Genomic DNA, 17,884 nt, shown 5'->3' with positions numbered 1-17,884 from the left:
TATGTAATGTCTCAGCTCAAAGGAAACATTTATAAATGGTTGCTGCAAGAAGAAGATGATCGCAGGTACTACAAGGAACCAGCTATCACCACTTGGGAAGATCTGAAGTTCCTACTAAGGAAGAAGTATGCATCCAAAGGCCACACTTCTCTGAAATCTCCAATGAAGGAAGTCACATCTAGCAAGGCAGTAACCTGTTACATCAAAGAGAAAACCGTTAAACGTTCATGGTTCAGTGAAAAGGATAAGAAGGAGTTGTTACAAGTAATAATGGATGTTGAGAAGCAAGTCAAAAGGACCTACACACCACGTCCATCCACTGAAACAAAGCACCAGGAACCAGTTACTACTGTCTCAGAACTCAAAAATGCAGGATCAGACTCAGCTGCAACAATTCAAGAAGTCCAAACCGAAACATCTATGCAAAAGGAAAAATCTGAGACAGAACAAGAGTGTTCTCTTTTCTTATCTCAATCTGAATTGAATTTCAATAATTCTTGTGATGAGCTAACTTGTCTTAAACCGGTGCAACCGAGTAGAATTGTTTCAGTGTCACAGGTTGCAAAAGAAGACTCAGCAGAAAAAGAACCAGAGAGTACAACACAAGAGGAACAACAGAAAAACTTGCAGACAGAATCAGCTCATGAATCTTTGTCTTATGATCTGCAAGAGCACTGTAAGGAGTTTAATATGGTTGCTTCTGTGCCTAGAATGTTTGTTAAAGTGAGTACTGAAGTCATAAAACGTTTTGGTCTTGACAAAGTAAAAGATTTTTGTGTTTCAAATTCTGTTTTTGATAACATGTTTAAATCTTTTAAAGAACTTAAACCAGAAATCATCTTTGATCAAAAACGTTTTCAAAATCAAAATAATAACATTTCTGGTCATATTCCGAGTTTTGATCATTTTCTGAAACATGGCAAAAGTTTTGATCATTTTGAAAAGGTTTTAGAGCTTGAATTGAAACATTCTGATTTCTGTTTGAAACCTTGTGATTCATTTGTTAGAACTGAAGAAAGAAGTTTTGTTACGAACTTCCATGTGCATAAACTGATCCTTGATAATTCTTTTGTTTCTGCTTATGAATTGAATGAACCTAAGAAGTTGCAGGAACCGAAATTGCATCAATCTGATTTTAGATTTAAATGTGTGAAATCTGCAAAGTTCTCTAAGTTTGAGCTTGATAATGATTCTAAACATGTAGGTTGGTTCTTTGATGATATTCTAGTGTATAACACTTTCTTTGATAAACCTGCTGCACAATTGAAACTAGATATCACTGATTCTGAATGTGTGAACTTGAACCTTAATGATATTTGGGTCTACAATACTTCCTTTGATATGATAACACACTTGACTTGTCCAAAAAGAGCTGAGAAGTGTACAGGTAAAAAGAGGGGCTATACTGATGAGTCCTTGGCTAAGCTGGAGATGCAACAATCAAATCTTGGAAGCTGTCTAGCCGTCAACTTTGACATAGGAGCAGTCCGAGGATCATATCTCAGCAACCCGAAGGAATTAAGCAACAAACTCAACTGCTATGGAAACTACACTCATCAGGGTCTCACGTCGAATTGGAATCTTGTCGAAAGCTTCTCTTATGAAAGAGTTATGGATTCTACAAGTCGGGTTATTCTGTGTTTGCTTTGTTTGAATTTTTCTGAGTATAGAACATCTCAATCATATATATGGCGACCAGGTGAGCATGCTAAGGTAACCAATCATGTTTTCAAGAGTTCTTTTATTGATTACACAGATATGATGCACTTGTTTTTGTCAAAAGAGTCATGTGCAGATTATATGGAAGCTTTGAAGCATGCAAAGACAAAGAACAAGCATGAGGAAGACAAACGTTTCAAGCCGCCTGATCTAAGCCAGGAGAGACATCAGGACGTCACTTGCTTCATCCTCATCAAAGAAGCACCTCCAGATGCAACATACAAGCCAAAACCGATAAAATACAACTTTGGGATAATACTCTTACTCTATGATGTTTTTGCTTGTGTTCACTTATCTTGTTTCAATGTATCAGGTTTAAGTAATGCCTCAGGAGTAAGGAGAGCCAAATGGATCAGTCCCTTCTACCTAATAGAAGCAGTCAGCGACAATGCCTATCAAAGAGGCTTGCAAGGTAAGTGTAATCTGATTATAAACTCTGATGTTACTGACTTGGTCCCTTCTATTGCAGGTAACACAGATTTGAGGACAAATCTTTTTGAAGTGGGAGGGGATGATATGATCATGGAAAGCACCAAGGACTGGAAGCATGAACCTGAACCTGAAGAGCTTGTAGCTGAGGATGCAACCTTGAAGAACATTTGGAAACAAGAAGAATACATTAGTCTTGGCCGAAGCTTGATCATCCAAGACACCTTAACCATCATTCAAGCTACTCCACCTTCAAGTTGATCATCATCTAGGCAAGTAGCTTGTGTGTGCTCTTTTCCTAACCTTTGGTTTTGTCCCACTGGGTTTTCCAAAGGAAGGTTTTTAACGAGGCCACAAGTCTACTTCTCCTATCTCCTAGATGATTGATCTTGGTCTGTCCACATGAAGACCTTATCTTATATTTTAAGCTATGCTTTTATGTTATTTAGTTTTCGAAAAACTCTAGTCTTTGTTGTGTTTCCAAGGAAGCCTTTGTCTTTATTTCCCTTGTATTTTCGAGACCTTGTGCATGTACAAGGCTTCTCCTTTATATTCTGGTCGTGGCCCCTTGTATCAGTATCCATCTTTTTATCAAAAACCTTTGTTTTCTCTTTTCTTCTTGCTTGTCGAGTTGATTGAGTGTTGGTGTGTAATATCCAACTTCTGGTGTGTAATATCCAGAGACTAAGGGCTCTAGTTTGGTGTGTCATATCCAATCTATTGCCTAGGAGTATCAAGGAGCCTTTCCGCAGCCTCTTGTGTCACCATTCGATCCACATACCTTGAGAAACTTGAATCTTTTGATTCGTTTCTGCAAGGATTATCCCATCTGTTCCAGAGCATCATCCTAGGATCTCACCATAATAGGATAGTAACAAGTGGATGCCATAATCTTTCCACAAGTTTTTCAGAATTTATATAAGTGTTGAAAGATTTATATATAAGGTGACATATATAACTTTTACGGAAAATTATTAATCAAATACAAATATTTCACATTATTAATCATCTCACTATTGTGTAATATTCCCAACCGAATTTGAAAGCTTTCATTGTGAAGCAAATGGTAAGAAGCAAAATTCTTTGGTTGCTTTAACAAAAACAAGGACCAGCAAAATTTTCCCAACGTCTCTCCGATGTAGACCTTCTATTCAACAATCTGCAATACAAATTTGAATATTCCATCGATATTATTTTAGTTACTCAACTCATTTTTTTTTTGTTTTGCTAACATACTCAACTCATTTATCTCTTACTATAGGTAATTAGTAGCTAATTCCTAGCAGTCATCATTTGTAACTTTTCTTCATACCTATTGTTTTTTTTGGACAAATTCTTTATACCTATATTGTTAAACTTCTAATTTTCAGCTGTATGAGTAATACTGATCTATATTATAGATAAACTTAAATAAAAGAAAAGTAATAGATTAAACGTACCATCTCCTTTTCTACGCAAGCTCTTGAGGAACAAGAAGAAAATAGCAACAAAGACCAAAGCCGCGACTCCTCCTACAACTATCGCCAACGACTTCCCCGTGCTTGTTTTTCCCCCTTCCTCTGCCAAAACAAAAATATATCTTACCAACTTATATTTGTTTGATTATCTAAGTTCAAGTTCGGTTTGACTTGAAAACAACTATTGCAAATTAAAGTTATTGTTTATTGATTATATATATAACACATAATCCTCTTATTTACTCGGTTTGGCTATACTAAAGTTGAGTATGTAAATTTGTTAATCAGTTTATAAATAATAATAAATCGTTTTTGGTAAATATTTATATTGAAATAAGTGATCATATTAATGCGTTGAGACGTATTTGCATTTGTACATATATATACATGCATACGTACCGTGGTATGAATCACCGGGATATTCATGCGGGTTATACGTATACCCAACGTAACACCCTTCCAAGTATATTTGACTGGCGGTGGACCACGGACACTCTTCTGCCGCTGCTGCCGCGGCCGCACTGACGCACTCGCCGCAATCACAGGCTTCAACGTGGCCGTCGCATTGAGCCACAACGTGCAAGAGCTTGTAGCTTTCCTCGTAGAACCCGTGCCCGTCAACGACTCCTGTTTCGGCAGCTGTGAGTGCCACCGTTCTCATCTCTTCGAATCCGACGAGCGTCTCCGCCGTAGCTCCGTCACATATCTTGTGGATGAGACCTCGTTCCGGTGTTTCCAATAACTTGTAGTTATGATGATTAGCTTCTCCGAAAACGAAAGCAACAAGTAAATAGTGTTGGAAAAAAATACTATAAAATGTTATCAAGAGATAGCATTTATATTTACGTAAAGGTCCATTTCCTAGCAAATTCACATTTAAATAAATCATTCAGCCCTTCAGTTTTTACATCAAACAAAGTTATTAAATATACAATGTAATACTTACGAGAAGTAGGGGTATCAACATGTTCAATTTCGTACACCATGTGACATCCTCGGAGATGAACCCGAGCTGACGTGGCATTTCCACACAATCTAGACGAAATATCACGAAGCTCACGAACGCATCTATGGCATATCTCACTCGGGTAATCTTCTCTGCATTGGAACCATCCCGAGACCGCGTGTTGCTCGTTACCAACTAGAGTGTTAAAGAACTTCGCTCGAGAGGATTCTGATTCGAGTTTGCTTAAGAAAGAATAAAGAGCTTGCGCACGAAGAAGGAGATTAGGATTCGAGTAACTTGGATCTTTTGTGGTTACTTTTTGGAGGATGTTTGTGTCTGATGAATCACATTGACTGAACACTAGAGTGTCGTAATCCAACTGGGATGTGTTAATGAGAGAGGGAAGAGAGATGAAGATTAGGGCTAGGGTTCGTGCGATAGGAGAGATCAAGTAGACAACCATATTTGAGACATATATTGAAAGATCATAAGTTCATTGAGTATATATTGGTAAATAGAGATGGATCTTGTGGTAGTTTTAGATATTGTCTACGTATCTCTACTTAAAACCCGACCTATATGTCAACTTGTCTACTAATTTGTATCATTTGGTTGTGACTTGTGAGGTAAAGTACACGCCAGACTTGAAAAACCCTCAACGTTTCATGATCTTAGCCGGTAGATATTATATTATTATTACAAGTTTTTGAATTCGGCTACAAATGTAAAACGCAATAGTTTGTAGATAAGAAAATGTTTTCTTTTCTAGCCTAACACTTATCTAATCAGTTTCTCATCGGTCTGAACGAAGTAATAACTTGAACAGTCTGCACGCTTGCAAGTAACATATTTTCTTAAAGGTTTAGATAGCAGTAATCAAAAAGATATTCCCGCTCAACTAAACTGACCTACCAAGGTGGTAAACCCATACACGTTTTTACACTACTAGCTAGGGGACATCTTTGTAAGTTTTTATCATTATTTAGACCAATAATACCATATTATATATATGTAAATTGTATAGCCTGCATGGAGCTTGTTATCAACAATACCATTTGATTTTTTTTCCAAAAAAAGTTATTTGACTTTTCATGAACATGAAATTACGTAAAAGAAACAAACTAAACGAGTGAATCTAGAAAAAGGATCCGGTATCAATAAACGAAAAAGTAAAACACGCGACTCAATACCAATATTCAAGCCGATCGAAACTGAATCCAAAGCTAATAAAAGAGCTAAGAAAGGATATGTATACAAAAAAAAAACTAGAATTTCTTCATTATAAAAAAACTAAAATTACAAAGGAAAATATAAAACTCCTCTATTCTTCGTAAAACTCCGTTAATTCGTTTTACGATAGAAACTTCTTCTCATTTGTCAGAAAGATCTTCTGTTTTTTCATTACAACAAAAAGTCAAAGAGTCCCCAACTTTTATAACCAATCTTCCGTTGAAAACAGTACGTTAAATAAAAACCAACGGTCGAGTTCTCATTATGTCTAAAAACCACCAGCTTCTCCCTAATCTCACGCTCCTTCTCTCCTTCCTTTTTATCCTCCTTCTCAATCTCTTCTCAACTGATCGTATAATCATTTCACGAGAGACGAGTGAAACACAAGAAGGTTAACCCTTTCTTGACTCCCACGCTTCTCGCGAAAGATTAAACGAATCCATTTAGGTTTTTTTAGAACACACAATAAAAAAAAACATGGTTCGGCTCAAATTCGCATGTCCGGTCCTCGAAATAAACTTAATCTCAGCACAAGACCTAGCCCCTATCTCAAAAAACATGAAAACATACTCCGTCGCGTGGATCAACACCAATCCCATGCGTAAACTCACGACGCGTGTGGACCAAGCAAACCGAGCTAACCCTATCTGGAACGAGAAGTTCGTGTTCCGCGTAGACGACAAGATCCTCGACGTCGACGCGTCGTCGATAGTCATCGAGATATACGCGGCGGCTTGGGCCAAAGACGCGCTCGTCGGGACCGTGAACGTTCTTCTCAGCGACCTCTTCGCTCCTTGGTCCGGCTTCGGCGACGGCGACGACGGCGGCGGCGGGAACAACAACATGAGGCTCGTGACGCTTCAGATCCGCCGTCCTTCCGGGAGGCTACAAGGCTTTTTGCGTTTAGGCGTCGCGCTTCTCGACGGCGGTCAGAGGAGTATGCCGTTGTCGGTCGAGGTTTTTGATGGAAGTCGGAGAGATAGTAAGAGAGATGATGCGAAGATGATGCATCGTCGTACGAATAGCGATCAGACGGACTTAACTACGTCGACTAATGATTACGGAGTGAAGACAGGGGTTGTTACGGGAGGAGGTGGCAGTGGTGGAGGAGGAGGAGGTGGTGGTGGGGTTGATAGTATGGTGAATGGTTCGCTTTGTAGCTCTGATATTGGACCGTCTGCGTCTGTGGTGGCGGCTGCGATTGCTCAGGGGCTTTACAACAGACAGAAAACAACGGTTAAAGCGGTTGCGGGGAAGGAGGACGCGAGTTCGATACTCGAAGGGAAGACGGAAGGGATTGAGCATAGAGTTGAAAGGTGGAGAGCAGAGAAAACAGGTAGAGTTGCGGTTGAAGCGGCGGGATCGAGCGATGATTCTAGCGGGAAAGGAGGAGGGGGAAGGAGGCAGAGGAGGAGGAGGAGACGGAGGAAGGAGAAGCAACGGAGGAGAAACGGTGAAGGTAAAAAAGGGTTGTTCTCGTGCTTTGGAAACGTGTTCGGATGTGAGATTTCGATTACTTGCGGCGGTGGGAGCGGCGGAGGAGAAGGAGACAGCACGAAGAAGAAGTATAATAACAATAAAGTAGTGAATCTTAGTGCTGTAGACGAAACGTTTAGTCATTCTGCGACTTGAGAGAACACAAAAAAAAGTGTTGTGTATAATTTTCTTTTTCCTTTTGGCGGTGTAAAACGTTTGGTTTGAAAATTTGAAAGGTAATGAGTTCAAAACGTATGAATAAAACTTCCTTCACATTCCCTATTGATCTAACTTTGGCACAGCTTCGTAGAACAGAATCTCTGGCCGAACCTTCATTTTTTCACAGAATCTGACCACATTCGTCCAGCCACCAACAGCCTGTAGCATCACCACACACACACACACACACATATCAATATTGTCATTAAGTCCACATTTTAAAAATGTTTCTGTCTTACCTTTTTGGCTAAAGCTTCATGTCTGTAACTGACCCACCGGTTCTTTTTGAAAGATAGGCAGATGTATTCTTCTTCTTCACCATAAGTACAACCAACCTGCATTTACACATTCTGAGACTGTAACCAAGAAACAATAAGATAAAACATTTGTGGCCTTGTTTTTCTGATTTTTTACCATTGACACAAGCCGGTACGTTGTGTTTGGTTCCATGCCTTCGTATAGCCTACTGATGTCTATCTCCCTGTGCAAAGCCTTTGTTGTCTCGTGAATTTCCTTTTCAGTTTCGTTCTTCTCCCATTTCAACACTAGTAATGTTGCAAACCCACAAAACACCCAACATTGTTTTATCACTAGCTTAAAATAAATTAAATGAGTTGATAAGATCATAGTCATGGTAACAACTTACCGATTGTGAAGATAGGCGTGCATCTACTTATAATGTGATGAACAAAGTTTGCTTTTCCACAGCCTTCTGTTTTAGCGTCACATAGCATTTTATATTCCATGCGGATCAACTTAAGGATGTCCTCGAGCTTCATCTTCCCAAAAGCACGCTATATATGGAACCACATAAACAAACACTATCAGTTTCTGAAGGAAAAAGAGGGAAATAAATGAAACATACTCTCAGGTCTCTGATTGAATCTGCAGCCACAACAACACCATAAGAACTCTGCTCTGGATAATTCGGATTCTTTCTGCATTTGCTACAACTCATTCTTTCATATTCTTCCAGTGTAAAAATATGAGTTACACAGCTTTCTATATCTGGAGTTCTCCAGCAAGGCCAAAACTCAAGGATGGATACTAGTAGCTCAGCAGCATCCCTTGACTGAAATGTGTAAAAAAATCAGAATGATATTTTAACACAACAGTCAATAAACTTATAAGCTTATAGTTTATCTGCACAAACCATTGAATGAGCCTCTTCCAGGGAAGAAAGTACGTTTCCCAGGAGGTAACTGTACATTCCCTCTTTTATCGTTTTCGAGGCAACAGCGGTAAAGAAATCTCGTAATGCATAAGGAACTTGTCCTTCCTGGTTGTCAGCAAATTCATCCTGATTGAGCACCAAATACTCTTTAAGAACCTTGATTTTACAAAGGGCCTGCAGAAGCAGAAAGAAGAATAAGGAAGTGAAGAGAACAAACAAAATTTAGAATGTTATGTCAAGAGCTAAATTGTTGGTGCCTGCTTTACCTTCAGTGTCATGTCAAGAGCTAAATTGCATCTGGTTGAAGCTGCAACAAGTGGTGACTCCATATGTTTCGACAGTAAATCTTCTCCAGGCTTATTTTGCATATCTAGAAGATGGCAAGTTCAAGAAACAAAAAATATTATACATCTCAAAACAAAGTAGTTTAGAAGATTCGTCAATTGATAAGCTTTTTTTACAACCAGGGTCACCTTTAGCAGTTTCCTCTTGATTGTCAGTGTTGGATGCAATATTCAGGGTATCTTCTGGTTCTATACAGTCTTCTTCCACAAGTTTTAGTGGTGGAGAAGATTCACTAAACATTGATAAGAAACACGTTAAAACCTTCAGACAATTTATCAACTTGCGAAACCAAATTTTCATCTAGAGAAGAGGTACTTACGGTTCGACATTCTGCTCAATATCGGTAGACGTGCTAGTTGAAGTTTTCTGTTACGCCATGAAGACTACTTTCATTCTCACAACTGAGTAACCGAAAAAGTCAGAAAAGCAAATAGCATAATATAAATCTTCCACAACCTTGATAACTCCACGTTTCTTGTTCTTTGACCCTGATTTCTTCTCCTTCTCTTGTTTTTCACTGGATAAAAGATCTGCTTCTGCTGCAGCTACCTTGGCTAAGACGTCCATTTTTACAATTTCATTTAACTCGTCCTGAAAGAAGAGACATAAACCACAATATAAGGTACATACAAAGACGTGCTCGTTGAAGTTTTCTGTTACGCCATGAAGACCATTTTCATTCTCACAACTAACAGAAAAAGTCAGAAAAGCAAATAGCATAATATAAATCTTCCACAACCTTGATGACTCCACGTTTCTTGCTCTTTGACCCTGATTTCTTCTCCTTCTCTTGTTTTTCACTGGATAATAGATCTGCTTCTGCTGCAGCTACCTTGGCTAAGGCGTCCATTTTTACAATTTCATTTAACTCGTCCTGGAAGAAGAGACATAAACCACAATATAAGGTACATACAAAGAAAAAATCAGAGCGAAGATGAAAACTCTTTCTATAAAACCAAAGTTTCAAACCACCAACCCGCATGAACCGTCTGAGCAGGTGACGAATATAAGACCGGTAGTCAAAAGCAGAAAGCCTGGTGAGCTCGTTTAGCAAACTAATCCTTGAATTTTCAATCAGTAAAATCTTTGAATCGGTTAGTAGAACCTGCAAGTCAATGGATAACTATTTACGTATGTTATTCTATGGTTAATGAAGACTCAGGTCAGGAATGAACCTTGTTGGTGACCACAAATCTCAGACTGTCTATGGACTTTAACACCTCATCATCACTGAGATCTTTAAGCCCATGTATAAGATTCAGGGAAGCTTCTAGATCGTCGAAATCAAATGTGGGAAGCGATGCTTTTTCAAGAATATCCCGTACTGCAAACACGAATTCTATTCCTCCATTGTCTGTTTTTAACTTTTCACACATGTCACCTAGAAGAGATGCATATAAGACGTCCCCTTCACCTTCCGGAGCAGTCCTTCTCCTTTCATCTTCGCTCGTACACAAGTCTTTGGCGTCAGTAAGAAATTTATAATAACACAAGTTGTCCAACTTTCTTGCATATTTGGTTCCCCAATCCCTACAGGTGTAGTGAATGGCTCTCAGAATAGCCACAATAATATCAAGATTGTGTGCCCTGATAGACCTGGGAAACTCAAAGCTCCCATCTATCAAAGGATGGTCAAGTAACCAGGTTATGATATCGTCACCCTGAGGTTGTGTCTTGGCGTAGTAATCATACTTACAAGGATCTATTGTCCCTTCATCATCGAATGGAGCAATGTTGCCTCTCAGCAGTCTTCTATCCAGAAGCATAAAAGAAAACTGATCGTCAAACTCTATCTTTTCTTTAACTCCAGTACGACCACATAACCTCTCCACTGCTCTGCAAACCAGATTTGTACCATCATCCCTTTCAAACTTGAAGAGTCTGAGAAGATCTAGAATTCGTTCGAGTTCATGACAGTTCCAAAAGCAGATACGCTGAGGCATTCCCAATAGGCCACACTCGGTTGTAAGAGACACGGAAACTTCAAATTGTGAAAGAATCGGAAACTGCAGCATCCATTCTAGAGTGCTAAAAGGAAGAACCTTACGCTCCCAGAGTGACACAAGAAGATATTGGATTTGCTTGAGTAAATTACTTCGCTCTTCATCTTCAGCTAAAGGCCAGTCCTTAGACCATCCTTCCTCATATTCAAACTCCTTCACAAACTCGAGCCTAGTCTTGATCATTTCAGCGGCAGCTACTGCATCCACTGGTTCCCAACCTCCATCGAATATCATACCAGCCCACGCTTCATTTACCATCTCAGGCGTAAGATTTCTCGTAGCAGGTTTAAATTTTGCACTATGTTCTTGTTCAATATGATTCCTGAACTTCTTCACATAAAAAAATTTCTGTGCGCAAGTTCGACACATCCAGAATCTCCATTTCTTGTTTGTCCTTGTAGAATCCAGAACTTCCTCCAAAGCGTCTTTCCCCTCTTCGCCATGTAACCTCTCAACGTAACCTTTAAGCCTCGAAATGCTTACTTTCATAAAGTTCTTTTTAGCCTCAACACTCATACTCGCCCAATGCGACCTCAATCTTTTACCTTCAGCGTTATCAGAGTCACAACTCCTAATCGTGTCTCGAGCTTCTTTCGACTCCACAAGTGCTGTCTCAGAGCTTTTTCCAGTACAGCCATGGCGGATCTTTGACTTTGCATCATTGAGTATATTGGCAAGCGTACCTTTCGTTTGTAGCGCGAGCGAGTCCAATTCATCATAAGATTCCACAAGACATAAACCTTCTCTTGCGTGTTTCGCGGCTTTCTTGTAATAGAATGCCGAGTCAAGATCTTTGGCGATCTCGAATAACGATTCCGCGGCGAAGGCGTGTATCCCAAAATGTAGAGTAAAAGGTTCCACACAGCCCAAGAAAAATAAGAACTTCATGTCACTGTTCTCTGCTCTCTTCGCTAGATGATACAAGATGCAACCTTGAAGGAAAGGAATCATTCCTGGAACGTCAACTTCCCTGCGCCTTGAATACACATCTTCGAGTACTTCCAAGGCCTTGATGGGGTTTCCTTGAGCAAAGTGGTCTCGTGCGATCTTGTGGAGCCGCGCATCCTCCTCAGCGATTTTGAAGAAGGAAAGATCCATGGTGGAGCAGTAACGATTCTCTCTCAAGGCTTCTTGCGATTCTTAGGTTTTTTTTTGTGGCTTCAGGTAGAAGGTAACTTTGTTTGCGAGGGAAAACAATATAGCAGTAAAAGGTTGAACCTTTCTTTCTTTATCATCACGTGAGATCCACGTGACAGTAGAGACGAAACCAGCAGGGAGCCACGTGGCGTCTTTTGGAACAACTCTTTGCTCGATATATCCATTCAGGACTTGTGTCGAGCAGCTTGTGTGCACTCCCCGTTTCGAGTAAATCACAAAACTACGTCGGTTTAATTGCATCTTCCCGAAACAAATAAATGAACTAATAAGAGGAGGGTGAAGGAGGAGGAGGAGAAACGGCGAAGTAAAAAATGGTTGTTCTCGTGTTTTGGAAACGTGTTTGGATGTGAGATTTCGAGTGGAAGCGGCGGAGAAGGAGACAGCACGAAGAAGAAGTACAATAACAATAAGTAGACGAAACGTTTAGTCATTCTGCGACTTGAGAGAACAAAAAAAAAGTGTGTATAATTTTTTTTTTCCTTTTGGTAGTGTAAAACGTTTGGTTTGAAAATTTTAAAAAGTAATGAATAAAACTTCCTTCACATTCCCCTATTGATCTAACTTCGCCACAGCTTCGTAGAAGAGAATCTCTGGCCGAACCTTCATTTTTTCACAGAACCTGACCACATTCTTCCAGTCACCAACAGCCTGTTGCATCATCATCACACACACATATCAATATTGTCTTTAAGTCCACATTTCAAAAATGTTTCGTCTTTTACCTTTTTGGCTAAAGCTTCATGTCTGTAACCGACCCACTGGTTCTTTTTGAAAGATAGGCAGATGTATTCTTCTTCTTCTTCACTACAACCAACCTGCATTTACACATTCTGAGACTGTAACCAAGAAACAATAAGATAAAATATTTGTGACCTTGTTTTTTCTGATTTTTACCATTGACACAAGCCGGTACGTTGTGTTTGGTTCCAAGCCTTCGTATAGCCTACTGATATCTATCTCCTTGTCCAAAGCCTTTGTTGTTTCGTGAATTTCCTTTTCAGTTTCGTTCTTCTCCCATGTCAACACTAGTAATGTTGCAAACCCACAAAACACTCAACACTGTTTTCTCATAGCGTTATAACAAATGAAATGAGTTGATAAGATCATAGATCATGGTCACAACTTACCGATTGTGAAGATAGGCGGGCATCTACTTATAATGTGATGAACAAAGTTTGCCTTTCCACAGCCTTCCGTTTTAGCGTCACATAGCATTTTATATTCCATGCGGATCAACTTAAGGATGTCCTCAAGCTTCATATTCCCAAAAGCACACTGTATATGGAATCACAGAAACAACTTTTTATAAGGGGTACAAGTTAACTACCAGTTTCTGTAGGAAAGATAAATGAAACATACTTTCAGGTCTCTGATTGAATCTGCAGCCACAACAACGCCATAAGAACTCTGCTCTGGATAATTCGGATTCTTTCTGCATTTGCTACAACTCATTCTTTCATATTCTTCCAGTGTAAAAATATGAGTTACGCAGCTTTCTATATCTGGAGTTCTCCAGCAAGGCCAAAACTCAAGGATGGATACGAGTAGCTCAGCAGCATCCCTTGACTGAAACGAGTTAAAAAAAATCAGAATGATATTTAACACAACAGTCAATAAACTAACAAGCGTATAGTTTATCTGCACAAACCATTGAATGAGCCTCTTCTAGGGAAGCAAGTACGTTTCCCAGGAGGTAACTGTACATTCCCTCTTTTATCGTTTTCGAGGCAAAAGCGGTGAAGAAATCTCGTAATGCATAAGGAACTTGTCCTTCCTGGTTGTCAGAAAATTCATCCTGATTGAGCACCAAATACTCTTTAAGAACCTTGATTTTACAAAGGGCCTGCAGAGCAGAAAGAAGAATAAGGAAGTGAAGAGAAAAACAAAATTCAGAATGTTATGTTTAGAGCTAAATTGTTGGTGCCTGCTTTACCTTCAGTGTCATGTCAAGAGCTAAATTGCATTTGGTTGCTGCAACAAGTGGTGACTCCATATGTTTCGACAGTAAATCTTCTCCAGGCATATTTTGCATATCTAGACGTTGGCAAGTTCAAGAAACAAAAAATATTATACATCTCAAAACAAAGTAGTTTAGAAGATTCGTCAATTGATAAGCTTTTTTTACAACCAGGGTCACCTTTAGCAGTTTCCTCTTGATTGTCAGTGTTGGATGCAATATTCAGGGTACCTTCTGGTTCTATACAGTCTTCTTCCACAAGTTTTAGTGGTGGAGAAGATTCACTAAACATTGATAAGAAACACGTTGTACTCAGCTAAAACCTTCAGACAATTTATCAACTTGCGAAACCAAATTTTCATCTAGAGAAGAGGTACTTACGGTTCGACATTCTGCTCAATATCAGTAGACGTGCTAGTTGAAGTTTTCTGTTACGCCATGAAGAATACTTTCATTCTCACAACTGAGTAACCGAAAAAGTCAGAAAAGAAAATAGCATAATATAAATCTTCCACAACCTTGATAACTCCACGTTTCTTGTTCTTTGACCCTGATTTCTTCTCCTTCTCTTGTTTTTCACTGGATAAAAGATCTGCTTCTGCTGCAGCTACCTTGGCTAAGACGTCCATTTTTACAATTTCATTTAACTCGTCCTGAAAGAAGAGACATAAACCACAATATAAGGTACATACAAAGACGTGCTCGTTGAAGTTTTCTGTTACGCCATGAAGACCATTTTCATTCTCACAACTAACCGAAAAAGTCAGAAAAGCAAATAGCATAATATAAATCTTCCACAACCTTGATGACTCCACGTTTCTTGCTCTTTGACCCTGATTTCTTCTCCTTCTCTTGTTTTTCACTGGATAATAGATCTGCTTCTGCTGCAGCTACCTTGGCTAAGGCGTCCATTTTTACAATTTCATTTAACTCGTTCTGGAAGAAGGGACATAAACCACAATATAAGGTACATACAAAGAAAAAATCAGAGCGAAGATGAAAACTCTTTCTATAAAACCAAAGTTTCAAACCACCAACCCGCATGAACCGTCTGAGCAGGTTACGGATATAAGACCGGTAGTCAAAAGCAGAAAGCCTGGTGAGCTCGTTTAGCAAACTAATCCTTGACTTTTCAACTAGTAAAATCTTTGAATCGGCTAGTAGAACCTGCAAGTCAATAGATAACGTTACGATAACAATTTACTTATGTTATTCTATCGTTAATTTAAAACTCGGATCAGGGACAAACCTTGTCGGTGACCACAGATTTCAGATGGTCTATGGACTCTAACACCGTACCATCACTGAGATCTTTAAGCCCATGTATAAGATCTAGGGAAGCTTCTAGATCGTCGAAATCAAATATGGGATCTGGTGCTCTCTCGAGAACATCCCGTACTGCAAACACGAAATTTCTTCCGTTGGGAGGATCTCCATTGTCTGTTTTTAACTCTTCACACCTGTCACCTAGAAGAGATGCATATGCGACGTTCGCTTCACCTTCCGGAGCAATCCTTCTCCTTTCATCTTCTCTCGTACACAAGTTTTTGGCGTCAGTAAGAACTTTATCATAATACAAGTTCTGCAACTTCCTTGCATATTTGGTTCCCCAATCCCTACAGGTGTAGTGAATGGCTCTCAGAATAGCCACCCATATATCAAGATTGTGTGCCCTGGCAGACCTGGGAAATTCAAAGCTCCCATCTATCAAAGGATAGTCAAGTAACCAGGTTATGATATCATCGCCCTGAGGTTGCGTCTTGGCGTAGTAGTCATGCTTACAAGCATCTATTGTCCCTTCATCATCGAATGGATCAATCTTGCCTCTCAGCAGTCTTTTATCCAGTAGCATAAAAGAAAACTGTTCGTCAAACTCGATCTTTTCTTTAACTCCAGTACGACCACATAATCTCTCCACTGCTCTGCAAACCAGATCTGTACCATCATCCCTTTCAAACTTGGTGAGTTTGAGAAGGTCTCGAATTCGTTTGAGTTCATGACAGTCCCAAAAGCAGATACGCTGAGGTGTTCCCACTAGGCCACACTCGGTTATAAGAGACTCGGTAACTTCAAATCGTGCAAGAATCGGAAGCTCCATCATCCATTCTAGAGTGGTAAAACAAAGAACCTTACTCTCCCAAAGTAACACAAGACGATATTGGATTTGCTTGAGTAAATTACTTCGCTCTTCATCTTCAGCTAAAGGCCAGTCCTTAGACCATCCTTCCTCATATACAAACTCCTTCACAGACTCGAGCCGAGTCTTGATCATATCAGCAGCAGCTACTGCATCCACTGGTTCCCAACCTCCATCCAATATCATACCAGCCAACGCTTCATTTACCATCTCAGGCATATTCTTTGCCGTAGCACGTTTAAATTTTGCACCGTGTTCTTGTTCAAGATGATTCCTGAACTTCTTCACATAAAAGAATTTCCGTGAGCAAGTTCGACACAACCAGAATCTCCATTTCTTGTCTATCCTTGTAGAATCCAGAACTTCATCCAAAGCTTTTTTCCCCTCTTCGCCATATAATCTCTCAACATAACCTCTAAGCTTCGAAACGCTTACTTTCATAAAGTTCTTTTTAGCCTCAACACTCATACTCGCCCACTGCGACCTCAATCTTTTATCTGCAGCTTTATTGGAGTCACTCATAATCATGCCTCGAGCTTCTTTCGACTCCTCAAGCGCTGGCACAGGGCTTTTTCCAGTACAACCGTGGATGATCTTTAACCCTGCCTCGTTGCTTATATTAGCAAGTGTACGTTGTGTTTCTAGATCGGCCGGGTCCAATTCACCACAAGATTCCAAAAGAGATAATCGTAGTTCTGCGTCTTTCTCAGCCTTCTTGTAATACAACTCCGAATCAAGCTGTTCGGCCATCTCCAACAATGCACGTGCAGAGAAGGCGTGCAGCCCAAAATCATCAGTAAAAGGTTCCACACAACCCAGCAAAAACGCGAACGTCACGTCACTCTTCTTTGCTCTCTTCGCTAGATGATACAAGATGGAGCCTTGAAGGTAATGGAACATTCCTGGGACGTTGTCTTTCCCACGCTTTGAAAACGCATCTTCGATTACCTCCAAGGCCTTGATGTGGTTTCCTTGAGCGAAGTGATCTTTTGCGATCTTCTCGAGCCGTGCATCCTCCTCAGCGGTTTCGAAGATGGAAGGATCCATGGTGGACGAAGAAGAGAGTAGCGGAAACGATTCTCTCTCTCAGTGTTTCTTGCGATTCTTAGGGTTTTTTTTGTTGCTTCAGGTAGAAGGTAACTTCCTTTGCGAGGGAAGAAAAAAACAATATAACAGCAAAAGATTGAACCTTTTCCTTTCTTTATCATCACGTGAGATCCACGTGGCAATAGAGACGATCCACGTGGCGTCTTTTGGAACAACTCTTTTCTCGATATATCCATTGAGGACTTCCGTCGAGCAGCTTGTGTGCATTCCCCGTTTCGAGTAAAATCACAAAACTACGTCGGTTTAGTTGCATCTTCCCGAATCAAAACAATGAACAAAAAAGTCCAAATGTTGTGTAAATCAACGAAACATGGAGTGAATCGAGGAAGAGTTTGATTTTTTGTATTTCCCGGAATAAAAGAGTGCGACTGTGAGTAAATCAACGTAGAAAGAAGAAGATGATCGGTTTAGTATCTTATACCAGAAACCAGAAGACCTTAACCGTTATCTACCGCTGGTTTATAGTTATAATTATACCAGAAACCAGAAGACCTTAACTGTTATCTACCGCTGGTTTATAGTTATAA

General features: G+C 39.8%; 3 protein-coding genes across 9 annotated transcripts; 1 reads left to right on the top strand and 2 right to left on the bottom strand.

The window, feature by feature from the left end:
- Positions 1-3,026: 3,026 nt before the first annotated feature.
- Positions 3,027-5,109, bottom strand: LOC106429759 (plasmodesmata-located protein 4-like). 3 transcript variants are annotated; one of them, XM_013870510.3, is made up of 4 exons: positions 4,552-5,109; positions 4,005-4,370; positions 3,588-3,707; positions 3,027-3,307 (listed from the first exon to the last, which is right to left on the bottom strand). In XM_013870510.3, exons 1-4 carry the CDS (start codon positions 5,012-5,014, stop codon positions 3,300-3,302), a joined length of 957 nt encoding a protein of 318 aa, XP_013725964.2. In that variant the 5' UTR covers positions 5,015-5,109; the 3' UTR covers positions 3,027-3,299. The 3 variants fall into 3 exon arrangements, with proteins under 3 accessions (XP_013725964.2, XP_022570255.2, XP_048636148.1); XM_022714534.2 differs by having other exon boundaries at positions 4,005-4,367; XM_048780191.1 differs by lacking the exon at positions 3,027-3,307 and having other exon boundaries at positions 3,371-3,707.
- A 1,007-nt stretch (positions 5,110-6,116) lies between these two features.
- LOC106429780 lies at positions 6,117-7,413 on the top strand. The gene has a single exon (XM_013870529.3). It carries the CDS (start codon positions 6,259-6,261, stop codon positions 7,411-7,413), a length of 1,155 nt encoding a protein of 384 aa, XP_013725983.2. The 5' UTR covers positions 6,117-6,258.
- On the bottom strand, positions 7,382-17,754 carry LOC106429779. 5 transcript variants are annotated; one of them, XM_048780187.1, is made up of 13 exons: positions 15,363-17,754; positions 15,152-15,280; positions 14,915-15,049; positions 14,632-14,766; positions 14,495-14,541; positions 14,294-14,397; positions 14,090-14,190; positions 13,805-13,999; positions 13,516-13,722; positions 13,284-13,431; positions 7,891-8,021; positions 7,716-7,811; positions 7,382-7,635 (listed from the first exon to the last, which is right to left on the bottom strand). In XM_048780187.1, the coding sequence occupies exons 1-13, from the start codon at positions 17,295-17,297 to the stop codon at positions 7,537-7,539; spliced, it is 3,462 nt and encodes a 1,153-aa protein (XP_048636144.1). In that variant the 5' UTR covers positions 17,298-17,754; the 3' UTR covers positions 7,382-7,536. The 5 variants fall into 5 exon arrangements, with proteins under 5 accessions (XP_048636144.1, XP_048636143.1, XP_048636146.1 ...); XM_048780186.1 differs by lacking the exon at positions 13,284-13,431 and adding an exon at positions 8,123-8,270; XM_048780189.1 differs by lacking the exons at positions 13,284-13,431; positions 13,516-13,722; positions 13,805-13,999; ... (5 more) ...; positions 15,152-15,280; positions 15,363-17,754 and adding exons at positions 8,123-8,270; positions 8,342-8,548; positions 8,630-8,824; ... (5 more) ...; positions 9,972-10,100; positions 10,171-12,699.
- Positions 17,755-17,884: the final 130 nt, after the last annotated feature.

Source organism: Brassica napus, chromosome A5, assembly GCF_020379485.1.
Source record: "Brassica napus cultivar Da-Ae chromosome A5, Da-Ae, whole genome shotgun sequence".
Lineage (NCBI taxonomy): Eukaryota > Viridiplantae > Streptophyta > Magnoliopsida > Brassicales > Brassicaceae > Brassica > Brassica napus.
Note: the sequence above shows the minus strand (reverse complement) of the source record. Positions and strands in the feature narration are given on the sequence as shown.

Bases quoted from the DNA above. Each gene is read 5' to 3' on its own strand.
- LOC106429780 (XM_013870529.3), top strand. From the start codon at position 6,259: ATGGTTCGGCTCAAATTCGCATGTCCGGTCCTCGAAATAAACTTAATC.
- LOC106429779 (XM_048780187.1), bottom strand. From the start codon at position 17,297: ATGGATCCTTCCATCTTCGAAACCGCTGAGGAGGATGCACGGCTCGAG. The intron at 15,050-15,151 runs GTTGGTGGTTTG...CCCTTCTTCCAG, and splicing joins TGCTCAGACGGTTCATGCGG to AACGAGTTAAATGAAATTGT. The intron at 14,542-14,631 runs GTTGTGGAAGAT...ATGGCGTAACAG, and splicing joins AGAAACGTGGAGTTATCAAG to AAAACTTCAACTAGCACGTC.
- LOC106429759 (XM_048780191.1), bottom strand. From the start codon at position 5,014: ATGGTTGTCTACTTGATCTCTCCTATCGCACGAACCCTAGCCCTAATC. The intron at 4,371-4,551 runs GTAAGTATTACA...TCGTTTTCGGAG, and splicing joins TGTTGATACCCCTACTTCTC to AAGCTAATCATCATAACTAC. The intron at 3,708-4,004 runs GTACGTATGCAT...TTGTTTTGGCAG, and splicing joins TCCCGGTGATTCATACCACG to AGGAAGGGGGAAAAACAAGC.